At 40.0% G+C, this 14,075-nt stretch overlaps 1 protein-coding gene across 2 annotated transcripts in view; it reads left to right on the forward strand.

Annotated features, from left to right (window-relative positions):
• Positions 1-229: 229 nt before the first annotated feature.
• RAB6A (RAB6A, member RAS oncogene family) overlaps positions 230-14,075 on the forward strand; it is an 86,195-nt gene continuing 72,349 nt past the window's right edge. For both annotated transcript variants that reach the window (XM_059133114.1, XM_059133105.1), the window contains exon 1: positions 230-370. In XM_059133114.1, the coding sequence (XP_058989097.1) occupies positions 301-370 (70 nt within the window). In that variant the 5' untranslated portion in view covers positions 230-300. The remainder of the gene's footprint in view (positions 371-14,075) is intronic.

The following is a 14,075-nucleotide window of genomic DNA, read 5'->3' on the forward strand; positions in this document are numbered from 1 at the left end:
GGAACGGCGCTAGTGTTGGGAACCTCGAGCCCACCCCTGGCTGCTTCCGACACCGCCATCCTTCCTTTCCCAGCCGCGGGCCTCGCTCGGTGCTAGGCGACTCTGCGGGGAGGCGGCGGCGACCGCTGCCAGTCTTTGGGGAGGAGTCCTGCCCTGCAGCCTTACTCCGCAGCGGGGCCCTAAAGGGTCCGAAAGAGCTCGGCTTCGGTCTTTCCTCCCTCCTATTTCGTCAACCGATTGGAGCAGCGTCAGTCTGAGAGGTCTCTGGGCTGAGGCGGCGGCAGCTCCTCCGGCTCCATCATGTCCGCGGGCGGAGACTTCGGGAATCCGCTGAGGAAATTCAAGCTGGTGTTCCTGGGGGAGCAGAGCGGTGAGTGTGCGGCTCCCCCACTCCTGGCAGCTGGCCGTGGCTTCCCCGCACCGCCCCCAGTGCGGCCCTTCTGTCGGCGAAGGCTGTCTCCCCGCCTCGCGTTCGCGCTCTGTGCTAGCCCGCAGCGCTGCCTGTGTTTGCCGACCCCTCTTAGCCACCAGTTCCTCTTCGTCTTGATCCTTCGGTCAGATTTTGATCCTTCCGTCCCCCGCTCCGATGCCTCCTTTCCCCGCAGCCCGGGCCTCTCCTGTCGATCTACCCCCCCCCCCCACCCCCGCCCCAGGCCTCACCCGGCCCAGCCCCAGCCTGCTGTCCATCCCTTTCTTTCTCCCGTCCCAGTCGTCTCACCAACCATAGCCCCCTTCCTTGAGCCCCACCCTTATTCTTGGCTTTTATCCCAGTTCGCCAGCTCTACGAAGGCCCACCCCGGGAAGCCCCACTCCGGGGATCCGACCCTCTTCAACCTTGGACAAGGAGGGTGGGGGGATTAGGGCGTTGTTTTCCCTAGAGACTTGGCCTTGGGAAGTGCAGATCTGGTGGGAGGTGGGAAGTGGGGGTCGTAGAAATTCTTGGATTGTTTTCAGTTGGGTGGGGAATTAGTTTGGGATATGGAGGGTGCATGTTTGAATTGGAGGCGACTTGAGGATGGAGTGGTTGGGGAATAAGAGGGGTGGTGGTGGCAGTGGCAGTGGCGATTTTTGCTTCTTGGGTTAGGCTGCGCGTTATTGGAAAACCTCATTTTCTTCTCATGACTTTGATCCCTGACAATTCTTTTGGCACTGTTGATGCTTTCCCGGTCTCTGCCAGATGCTATGTCATGATCGTTTTACTTGGAATTTTTCACATCTAACCTCTCCATTTTCTCCTTTCAACATGAAGCAGTGTCTGTTTCTCTTTATGGTGGTGCAAACAGGAATTACCGGAGAAATGTTAATTATTCCACTTCTTTTGAGTGTTTTCCAGTTTATATTTAGGATTCCTGTGAGAGGCCTGAGAATAACAAACATCTTTGTTTTGTAGGATTTCCTTTTGGGCTAGAGAGTAATGGAGTAAGAGTAGAATAGATTCATCATCTACTTATCTAAATTAGATTTCAGTATGTAATACCGTTTCGTCTAAATGACCCTTTTTGCTTAATATTTCATAGTATGTGGTGAGTGGAATGATCTTACCTGATCAGGCTTCTGCTGTTGCTTACTTTGTATTATATACAAGATCCTAGTTTTGTGATGGTTTTCTCTAAAATTGTTTCTGGTGATTCCAATTTCATGCTGAATTATGAAAGTTGGCACTGGACAGTGTAGAGATTATCGTCCTCCTTTGTTTTTCTCACATATTTCATGATGGTCTTTAAAATTCAGACATTGAGAGGTTAGTCCTCCCAAGTCATCCTCAGACATTGAGTTAACAGCTAAGTACCTTAGGTTAGGCTGTAGAGAAGCCAATTTCTTTTGATTGGAAAGCAGATAACTTACAAATTCAGAGCTTTTCCTACTACCTTGAACTGTTTATAGTAATATATATGACATTAAAATAGGTTAACATTAGTTGCAAAATTGCTTCCTGTTGGAGCTGAGAAATCATTTTTTTATTTTCAGTATGTAATCTTTACCTCCTTCCTTCTTACCAAGGAAAAATATAGTTTCCTCTTTGCTTATGAATTTTCCTGAAGCAAGTATACGCTTGTTTCTTGATGTAACTTGGTAAGATCCATGAGGGTGATCCCAGTCTAGGTATTTTATAGCAATTTCAGGACAATGCCATGCATAAAATACAGTGTATTGGTCATTATTGATAAATAGGATCTAAAGTGCTTATTGTGGACTCTGGGGATGTTATTGCTGGCCTTATGTTGTGATGCAGAGCTATTTAGATTGCATGAAAAATCCATTAATCTCTGTCTTAGGAAGATTGTGAGTAGTGATCATAACTTCAGTATCTGCAGGTTTCTTTTGAATTCCTTAAGTAATTATTTTCTAATTCACATTGCAGAGTTTGGTGGCTTTTCATTTTTTACTTTATGTCTTGACAGCATCCCCCTCCACACACACATAGTTCCTGAAGTCATGTTAGATTTTTTTTAATGGACATTATTTTTTTGGAATGGTTTTAGGTTTACAGAAAAGTGAGATCGTGCCAAGGGTTCCCGCATAGCCCCACCCAGTTTCCCCAGTATTCCTCAGTATTCTTGTATATTACATTTGTTATAATGAGTGAGCCAATGTTGATATGTTATTTTTAACTGAAGTCCATAGTTTATTCAGATTTCCTTACTTTTTATCTTTTTTGTTTGTTTTAAGCATTCAGTTCAGGATACCACATTACATTTAGTTGGCTGTGTCTCTTTAGGCTCCTCTTAGGTGTTTTTTAAAGGACTGTGTTTACATGATTTTTAATTCTGTGGAACTGTGAGGTCAGTTATCTTTTAAGGCCAGGTAATGCCATTTGATAGCTTTGACAATGGAAGATTGATCTTTGTTTTCATGGGCAGTGTCTGTAGTTTCCTTATGCATTAGTAAAGATCTGTAGAACCCATGTCATCTTGATGTAACTCTTCATGAATTATTTATTTTTAGGTTTTAGAATTCCACAATTCAGCTTTCAAAAATGAATCTGTGGCAAAGCATTTACCACATTTATAAATGGTGTGTGTGTGTGTGTGTCTTACCCACAACAGAATGCAAGTCCCATGAAGATTAAAACTTACTTTTTGTTCATTATATTCCCCAGTGCCTAGCGTACCAGGCTCATAGTAGGTACTCAGAAATATTTGGTAAATGAGTGGTGGTTGAATCTACGAGGAACCAAAGCTGTATCAATCTTTGCTATGGTGGAATCTATGTTTTTACCTTATGCTGTTAATAGTTTAACAATAGCATTTTATACCTCCATTATTTGATTGTATGCAGGGGTACTCTAGATGCTGGAGGGGACAGGGAACCCAATAATAAATGCTCTCTCCCTTTTGCTTAAAAAAATAGGACCAGAATTTTGCACTTTTGTGTTGAGCAAAATTAGTTTTGTTTAAAGATACTGTTAAATTATTTTCTATTAGCATAGCACCTAAAAATAAGTCAAATGACATTAAAGATGTGTTCAAGGAATTGCTTTGGGGTTTAGTAGACTTCTATTTAGCTTATTAAAAATTAAAAATTAGGGTTCTGTCTCTGTAAACAAAGATGAATTGTTTCAGCATATGAAGCTTCAGACTGAGTTAATGGCAAACACATCAGTGTTGGCAGTCTTTTTACAAACTCTTAGGGTCTCTTTATATTTCAGTAGTATACCTGATTTAATAAAGGGATGTGGAAGTACACAGTTTAAATCTGAGGTTTCCTTGAGAAATCTTTTTTGTTGCTACCTCTGGCTCCTCTTGTAAAATGCAGAGGCATTTTTAGGGTTGCCATTCATGTTTTATATTAGAAGATTACTACAAACAAATGTTACAAAATAGGGTTACAAATTAGAAAGCATAATCTCAGGTAGAAGCACATACCTGACCTCCTACTGCTTAGGTTTTCACTTTATGTTACCCTTTTTACATCAGTTCTTCTGAATTAAAATATGGTAGGTAGGGAAAATGTGTCTTACCATCAGAGACCAGGAGTACTGAACAGTTTAGATTGGTTAGATCAGTGATCTTAAACTTTTTCTTCTCAAGATCCTGTTACCTGTTATGCTTTTACAAATTGTTGAGACCCCTAAAGAACACTGTTTATATGGTTTATATAAATATTTACTGTATTGAAAGTGAACAACATTTAAAAATACTTAATTCAGTGGCGCCTGGGTGGCTCAGTCGTTAAGCCTCTGCCTTCAGCTCAGGTCATGATCCTGGGATCCCGGGATCCCGGGATCCTGGGATCCTGGGATCAAACCCAGCATTGGGCTCCCTGCTCAGCGGGAAGCCTGCTTCTCCCTCTCCCACTCCCCCTGCTTGTGTTCCTTCTCTCTCCCTGTGTCTTTCTGTCAAATAGATAAAATCTTTAAAAAATATATTTAATTCATTAAAAAATATTAGTTTTATTTATTTATTTTTTGGGGGAAATATTTTATTTATTTGGCAGAGAAAGAGCACAAGTAAGCCCAGTGGCAGGCAGTGGGAGAAAGAGAAGCAGGCTCTCTGCTGAGCAGGGACCCTGATGCAGGGCTTGATCCCAGGACCCTGGAATCATGCGCCAAAGGCATCTGCTTAACCAACTGAGCAACTCAGGCGCCCCCAAAATATTAGTTTTAAGTCCATTATATGAAAGAACCATTCTCCAAACAAAGATTTAGTGAGAGTGGCATTGCTTTACATATTTGCAAATCTTACTTTTTAAGTTTTTTCTTCTTCTTTTTTAAGATTTTATTTATTTATTTGACAGAGAGTATAAGCAAGGGGGAATAGCAGGGAGAGGGAGAAGCAGGCTCCCGCTGACCAGAGAGTCCCATGTGGGGCTCCATCCTAGGACCCCGGGCTGAAGGCAGGCAGTTAACTCACTGAGCCACCAGGTGTCCCTACGAATGTCTTTGACTTATTAGAAGACATCCGGATTCTCATAGATCCTTCTGCATTCAGTCTACTGTAATAACACATGTATAGATTCTGCGAAGCTCCACTATTTACTCATGAGAGAATGAGAATGAAAAATCAAACAACATCAAATGTAATGAAAATGGTTTGACTCCCAAAGGGTAGTGGACCCCCCACTAAAGGGTCCTGGGAATCCTGGCAGTCCGTGGGCCACACTTTAAGAACTGTTGTTAGATGATATTAAGCCTTTTGTACTATGGAGCTTCATATTGCAAGTTAGGGCAATCAAGAAGAATGTTTTCCATACCTGGTTTTGGAGCCTTAAAACTAAACAGTAGAACTAGTGATTAAGAGCACATGGTCTGGGTTTTATATTTTAGCACTGGCCACTGACTTTGGACAAATTAGTTGACCTCTCTATGCTTCAGTTTCCTTATTTATAAAATAAAGGTAATAGGAACTATTGTGTGGAGTTACTTTGAAGATTAAATTAGTTAGTAAATGTGAAGCATTTAGAAGAGTGCCTGGCACATGGGAAGTTCTCGGTAATTAGTTAAACAAATTTTATTTTTTAAAAAAGATTTTATTTATTTGACAGAGAGAGAGATCACAAGTAGGTAGAGAGGCAGGCAGAGAGAGAGTGAAGCAGGCTTCCTGCCGAGCAGAGAGCCCAGTGCGGGGCTCGATCCGAGGGCCCCGGGATCCTGACCTGAGCTGAAGGCAGAGGCTTTAACCTACTGAGCCACCCAGGTGCCCCTAATAAAATTTTTTAAAAAATATTTATTTATTTGAGAGAGAGAAAGTGAGACAGAGCATGAGTGAGGAGAAGGTCAGAGAGAAGCAGACTCCCCGTGTTGCTGAGAGCCCGATGCAGGACTCGATCCTGAATCTCCAGGATCATGACCTGAGCTGAAGGTAGTCGTCCAACCAACTGAGCCACCCAGGCGTCCCCCCTAATAAAATTTTTAAAATAAAATATTTATTCTTTTTTTTTCCCCTTAGATTTTATTTATTTGTCAGACAGAGAGAGAGAGTGGGAGAGAGCGGGCACAAGCAGGGGGAGCAGCAGGCAGAGGGATATGGAAGCTTTTCACTGAACAAGGAGCCTGACATGGGACTGGATTCCAGAACCCTGGGATCATGACCTAAGCTGAAAGCAGATACTTAACTGACTGAGCCACCCAGGCATCCCTGGTTTAACAAATGTTTATGTAAAATTACTATGCTATGAAGTGATTTAGTAGAGCATAAGCTTAAAGAAATTTACATTTTATAGGGAAAGAAAGATAGAATATCTAAAACAGTATAGTGTGATAAGTACAGTTGCTTAGAAAAATAGAGTTAAAAGGTGTAAAGAAATGACCAGAGCATGGAGTTCTAGGGAAGACACTGTATAAATCATTATAAATGACTAACCGATTTTTAGCTAAAATTCTTGAATGAGAGCATTCCAGAGTTGGAGGAGACTTTGAGAAGTCACCTAATCCATTTCTTTTAGGGCTTTAAAACTGGATCACTTTTCCCCCCTCTAATTTTATGTATTTGTTTATTTAAGAGATAATATTGATTTACTTGAGAGAGAGAGCGTGCACACACTCACACGAGTGGGCATGCAGGCACACAGAGGGAGGGGCAGACAGTGAGAGAAACTGACTCCCATCTAGGTGATTAGTCTGTCTCAGGTCTCCATCTCCTGATCCTGAGATCATGACCTCAGGTAAAATCAAGAGTTGGGTGCTCAAAGCAAAATGAACCACCCAGGCTCATTTATTTATTCTTATATAACTTTATTCTTATTATTTCTTTAAGATTTTATTTATTTGTTTGAGAGAGTGCTCACACATAGGGTACCCGCGGGCCTCCATCACAGGACCCTGAGATCATGATCTGAGCTAAAGGCAAATGGTAAACCAACTGAGCCACCTTGCTGCCCTCTAACTTTATTTATTTATTTATTTATTTATAATATTTTATTTATTTATTTGACAGAGAGAGAGAGATCACAAGTAAGCAGAGAGGCAGGCAGAGAGAGAGGAGAAGCAGGCTCCTCACTGAGCAGAGAGCCCGATGCGGGGCTTGATCCCAGGACCCTGAGACCATGGCCTGAGCTGAAGGCAGAGGCTTAACCCTCTGAGCCACCCATGCGCCCCCTAACTTTATTTTTAATAGGTAATACAAACATAAAAAGTGTACTTAGAAAACTTACTACCACCCCGTTCTTGTGACTCCATTCTCCACTCCACCCCCTCCTCCTTTAGTAGTTACACATACTGTTTTTTGTGTATATTCTGGGATTTCTTATGCAAATGCAAGCAAATATGAATATAATTTCTTATTCTCTCTTACATAAGATGTATCAGACTCCACACCTTTTTTTGCTTAGTGTGTATCCTAGGGTTTTTTTCATATTATTAGTACATATGAAAACAGCTTTCCCATTCATTTTGTTAGTTTGTTTTTTGAATAAAATTAACCACGCAGAAGAGTTTGGACTTCATCCCAATGTGGAGCTCGATCCCATGACTCTGAGATCATGACCTGAGCTGAAATCAAGAGTTGGATGCCTAATGACTGAGCCACCCAGGCTCTCCCCTGTTCCATTTTCATAGCATTATCATCTATTCTGTTGAGGTGGGAGAAGGACCTGTTCCACTTTGTGGAACCATGGAGGGAATGTAAGAGGGTGTCAGTCTACCTTTTAAACAGACTTTGGTTTTTATCACCACCTTTATCCTTATTTCTAGATACACTTGGTGCGAGTGATTCCTGAACCATTTAGGGGGTTCTTTAGCACAAATCAGATTTTTTCTTAGCTTTCTCTATTGTCAGTTTAAAATTGGCCTTTATAGAACCTATTAGATTAATTACTGCCTTGCCATTTACTTTTTACCTTCTAACTTGGATGATTTAAGTTTTCTGAGAACCAGTACTTTTAGAAGTTTAGAATTGCTTAGGGTTTTCTGTTTCTGTTCTTTTTTCTTTTTCTTTTCAAATTTGAGTTTTTTATTATTTTTTTAAGATTTTATTTATTTATTTGACAGACTGGTAGTGAGAGCACAAGCAGGGGAAGAATGCGGATCTCCATTCAGGACCCTGAGATCATGACCTGAGCTAAAGGCAGATGCTTAACTGACTGAGCCACCAGGTGCCCCCCCCTTCTTTTAAAAAAAAATACATTTTATAAAATTAAAACCAATTCAGGGTACCTGGGTGGCTCAGTGAGTTAAGCCTCTGCCTTCGGCTCAGGTCATGATCTCAGGGTCCTAGGATCGATATCATCTGGCTCCTCTGCTTAGCAGGGAGCCTGTTTCCCCTCTCTTTCTGCCTGACTCTCTGTCTACTTGTGATCCCTGTCTGTCAAATGAATAAATAAAATCTTGAAAAACAAAACTAACTAATTTGTAACCATATTCATAGTAGCATTCATATTAGCCCAAAGATGGAAGCAACCCAAGTGACCATGAATGGATGAAGGGATAAATAAAATATTTTATATATATACAATGAAATATTAATCAGCCTTAAAAAGGAAGGAAATTCTGATACATGATGCGACATGCCTGGATCTTGATGACATGCTGAGTGAAATAAGCCAGTCACTAAAGGACAAATACTGTGTGTTACTTTAAATTAGCTTACAGTAAGCAGTACTGTTATCCCGTCCTGCCATTGTGACGTTGCATATACCCAGATACCCTAATAGGCTTGGCTTTTGAGATGAAGTCTAAAATTTCCTGCATGGGTTAATTTTATAGTCCTGTTTGTACTCTCCTATCTCTAGTCTTATTCCTGGCATTCATTTTTTACCCTTTATTGTTAGGCCTCCTTATGCTATGTTACAAAAAAATGTTTTTAATCATCATTAAGGTGTTACATCCTATGGGGAATGCAAGTCTTCCATTCTTAGAATCATAGAACCTTAAATATCCTTTATCCATTTAACAGATGGTCATAGTATGCCAGGCATGGAGCTAGGTCCTGGGGGACATAGTTGTTAATAAATCAGATATTATCTCTGTTTTCTTCTTGCTTAACAGTCTAGCAGTAAATTAGGTTTAAATCTTTTACATTTTTCTGTACCTTCCAACCTCTGTTCTTGAACCATTCCTCCAGCCCATCCTTTACATTATCAGAATAAACTTTATAAAAATGTAAATCAAAGTAACTTCCTTAAAAACATTGTGAATGTACTTATTTCCACTGAATTGTACATTTATAAATGGCCTATTTTATGACATGTATAGTTTATCACAGTAAAAATTTTAATTTTCAAAAAACTCAAACCTACTTTTAAAGTTTATTTATTTAGTCACTTTTAGAATAAAGTCAACTTTGAAAATAAAACAGCCAGTTATTTCAGTAAAACTGATACATAAACCAGCAAAATGAGTTTATTCAGAATAGCAGATTGGGATAGGCAAGCCATCATGAACCATAGGCAAGTCTGGAGAACAAATGAGAGAGGTGCTCTTTTATAGACAAGGGAAATGGGGAGAGGCTGTTACAAACAATGTCCATTGGAATAAACTGGGTGTTTGAAGCATAGTGACTTAAAAAAAAAAATTAACATACATGTGTTACTTCCCCCAGCGCTACAGGTCTGTGAATCATCAGGCTTACACATTTCACAGCGTTGGCTGAGTTGTGACAGTCTTTTATTGGCTGGGGTGTTGCTAGGCAAGGAGGAAATCTTCCTTCATCCTTCTAGGGTAGTAAAGTAGGCTTGTTAGGAATGCAGGGTAAGTAAATCTCTTCTTGGTGGGTCTGCAAAGGGCTACAGTGACTGGTAGGGCATGAGAGCACCCCCTTCTGGCCTCCTAACTCCATTTTAAATGAGGTTTCTGTTATTTTTTTCCCCCTTTACATTAAGATCTTTCTCTGAAAGGTAACCAGCTAAATAGGTTAAAAGACCAAGGGTCATTAGGTGAAATTTCTTGTAACCAGTGGGTTTGTTTCCTTTTCTTGTGTAATTGAATTTCTACTTCTCCAGATACATTTATCCATATGCAACAGGTGGTATTTGCTATTGCACAGATGCCTCCTTGTTCAGCAAGCAGATAATCATGTCATTATCCAGAGCTACTTTAGCTAGTGATTCAGGGATCATTATTGGACTGCTGTTGCTTTGCCTGTGACTGTCCTAAAGTTAGAGATTTCTGATGATGCATTCCTTGGCTCTTATTCCAGCCCAAGGAGAAAGCTCTTTATATGCAGGCACACCTGGAGTCATATAGTCCTCCTGCAAGTTCCTTTTTAAGGTAACTGTGGAGGTTTAATGGGGTGAATCAGTGTCAGGTTTATGATTTATTGTGGATGTTGATGGGGACAGTTAAAAGTCCCAATAAGCATTGATCTCCAGTTTGGCAGCTATCTGAACATTTTTATGCCCATGGGAAATGGCATCTACTAAAATGAAACCAGTTGGAGCACAGAGGACTCCAGCTACAGTATGGTTGTTTATAGATCCATTAGCTGGCATATCCAGATTGACCTTTTTCAAGCCAGGGATTAGAAGAATTGGGATGTCATTCTGTGAGCTACCGCCCCATGCTAACGGGGTCTTTTCTAAAAGTCTTGCAAAAAGGAGTTAGCCAGTTTGTATTTCTCTTGAATGTAGGGTAACAGATCATTGGAAAAATTGCCTACAGATAAGACCAAGGAATCTCTGACATTATGAACATATTAGAGTTTTTGGTGATGGATCCAGCAGTCAGAAAGGTTCCCCCCTTTTGTAGTAGATTGAGGAATATGGGTAAGATTATTGTCTTTCCAAAAAAGAGAGAGAGAAATAAGAAGCAGCAGCAAGAAAAAAGTGTATAGGCCTGGTTCAGTCATTTTGGAAAAGCTGTCTCCTTCTCTGTCATGTGCTTCTACTCCTGGAAGTCTTTCAGGACACCAGTTGGTGTGCAGGTCCAGTCAGGCTTTGGTGCTTTCTTTAAAGGTGATATATGAATCCAAGAATCTGTCCTTGGAGTTTGGTGGCACAAGATGGTGCAAGGGTTGGTTAACAGTATCTGTAAGGGCCTTTCCAATGGAGTTGAGTCTTTTTGGGGATGTCTTTTCCAATAGATGAAATCTCCAGGCTGTAGATTCTGACATCTGATGAGGCTTTCGTCATCCAGGACTGAACTGTAGAAAGATTGTCCTACCGAAGTATAATTGTTCTCTATGGATTTGATGAGGTTTTTGCAAAACTGAAGTATATTCCCTTTTATCAGCTGTGGATCAAAGGAGGTAGGCTCTAGGTGCATAGGGCAGGCTGCTATAAGGAAGATTAGATTCTCATTGAACTTGAGGAAATATATATATAGTCATGAAAATCAAGAATATTTAATAAGAGCTTAGGAATTCTGGAGGGATCAAGTAGGGGAAAAAAGTTAAATGCTTCAGTCTTTGTTGGAAAGACACACTTTATAAGATTGCTCTAAGTTATACATTACTTAAACAAGAGGAGGAGATAAATCTGGAAACAACATTAAAGCACCCAGTGTTCCATTAGAGTTTTAGGCATTCTCACTCCGTGCAGTGTTATGATCTTAAAGTTTTCAAAAACCTATATTCTAGAGTATTATCAAATTTCTTTCTTGTGAATCTCTGAGAATGGACATTTTTTTGTAAACTATCAGAGTGAAACAATAATTGTAAATGATGAAAGTCTTTAAAGTGGCCACAAAGATCTGATGAGAGTTCACATACATGTACCAAAAAAAAAGATGCAATTAACAAGTAAATTTGGGGGGCGCCTGGGTGGCTTAGTGGGTTAAAGCCTCTGCCTTCGGCTCAGGTCATGATCCCAGGGTCCTGGGATCGAGCCGCGCATCGGGCTGTCTTCTCCGCAGAGAGCCTGCTTCCTCCTCTCTCTCTCTCTCTGCCTGCCTCTCTGCCTACTTGTGATCTGTCTGTCAAATAAATAAATAAAATCTTTTTTTTTTTAATAAATAAAATCTTAAAAAAAAAAAAAAGAAAAGAAATACAGCCTAAAGAAGGCTCGGTATTTTTTTCTTTTTCCTTTTACTTTTTATTTTATTTAAACTGAGTTATTTAACATATAGTGTATTATTAGTTTCAGAAGTAGAGTTCAGAATTCATCAGTTGTATATAAGACCCAGTGCTCATTACATCACGTTCCCTCCTTAATGCCCCTCACCTACTTACCACATCCCCCTAGCCCTTTCTAACAACCCTGTTTGTTTCCTGTGATCAACAACTCATGGTTTCTCTCCCTTTCTGATTTCATCTTTTTAAATTTTTCCCTCCCTTCTGTGATCCTGTTTTGTTTCTTAAATCCCACTATGAGGCAAATCATGATGATTGTCTTTTCTCTGATTGACTTATTTTGCTTAGCATATAATACCCTCCAGTTCCATCTGTGTCGTTGCAAATGGCAAGATGTCATTTTTTTGGATGGCTGGATAATACTCCATTGTATATATGTATACACCACATCTTCTTTATCTGCTCATCTGTAGTTGGACATCTGGGCTCTTTCTATAGTTTGGCTATTATAGACATTGCAGCTATAAACATTGGGATGCATGTGCCCCTTCAGATCACTGTGTGTGTATTTTTGGGCTAAATACCTAGTAGTACAGTTGCTGGGTCGTAGGATAGCTCTATTTTTAACTTTTTGAGGAACATTTGTACTGTTTTCCAGAGTGGCTGTACCAGCTTGCATTCCCTCCAGCTGTGTAAGAGGGCTCCCCTTTCTCCACATCCTCACCAAATATCTGTTGTTTCCTGACTCTTTAGTTTTAGCCATTTTGACCAGGATGAAGTAGTATCTCATGTGGTTTTGATTTGTATTCCCTGATGCCATGTGATGTTGAGCATTTTTTCATGTGTCTTTTGGCCACTTGGATGTCTTTGGAGAAATGTCTGTTCATGTCTTCTGCCCATTTCTTGACTGGATTATTTGTTCTTTTGGTGTTGAGTTTGTAAGTTCTTTATAGATTTTGGATATTTTCCCTTTACCTAATAAGACTTTTCCAAATATCTTCTCCCATTCTGTCAGTTGTCTCTTTTGGATTTGTTGACTGTTTCTTCTGCTGTACAAAAGCTTTTTATCCTGATGAAGTCCCAATAGTTCATTTTTGCCTTTGTTTCCCTTGCCTTTGGAGATGTGTCTAGCAAGAATTAGCTGTGGCTTAGGTCACAGAGGTTACTGCCTGTGTTCTTTAGGATTTTGATGGATTCCTATCTTAAGTTGAGGTCTTTCATCCATTTTGAGTCTGTATTTGTGTATGGTGTAAGGAAATGGTCTAGTTTAATTTTTCTGCATGTGGCTGTCCAGTTTTCTCAACACCATTTGTTGAAGAGACTATTTTTTCCATTGGATATTCTTTACTGCTTTATCAAAGGTTAGTTGACCATAGAGATGAGGGTCAATTTCTGGGTTCTCTATTCTGTTCCATTGATCTTTTTGTCTTTGTGCCAGTACCATACTGTCTTGATTACAGCTTTGTAATAGAGCTTGAAGTTCAGAATTGTAATGACATCAGTTTTGATTTTTTCAACATTCCTTTGGCTCTTTGGGTTCTTTCTGGTTGCGTGTAGATTTTAGGCTTATTTATTCCAGCTGTGTGAGAAAGTTGATTTTTTTTTTTTTTAAAGATTTTATTTATTTATTTGATAGAGATCACAAGTAGGCAGAGAGGCAGGCAGAGAGAGACCGTGGAGGAAGCAGGCTCCCTGCGGAGCAGAGAACCCGACATGGGGCTCCATCCCAGGATCCTGGGATCATGACCTGAGCCGAAGGCAGAGGCTTTAACCCTAACCCACTGAGCCACCCAGGCGTCCCTAGGCTTAGTATTCTTATTTGACAATGTTTCTTATATAATATAATATATTGAATAATTTGTATAACATCTCTCTGTATAAGGAGAGAGAACAAATCTTTTGAGATACTCCAAGGACTCTCTGGAAATTCTCAAAGTTAGTTCAAGGTCAAAAAAACTTCATGTAGAATTTAAATTTTGGGAAGTTTGTCAAGAATATTGAAAGATTTGGACATTTGGCTAAATAGGATCAGAGAAAATTATGAAACTAATTATCTACGTGGCACCAGTGAAAAAAATATTTGAAGGACAAATATAGAAGTTTATATAGCTGCAAAAGCTTTAGTTCTTTTTGAGTAGAGAAGACTTGGTTTTTCTAAGTAATCAACAATGTGATAAAGACAAAACACAGAAT

Source organism: Mustela lutreola, chromosome 1 (assembly GCF_030435805.1).
Source record: "Mustela lutreola isolate mMusLut2 chromosome 1, mMusLut2.pri, whole genome shotgun sequence".
Classification (NCBI taxonomy): domain Eukaryota; kingdom Metazoa; phylum Chordata; class Mammalia; order Carnivora; family Mustelidae; genus Mustela; species Mustela lutreola.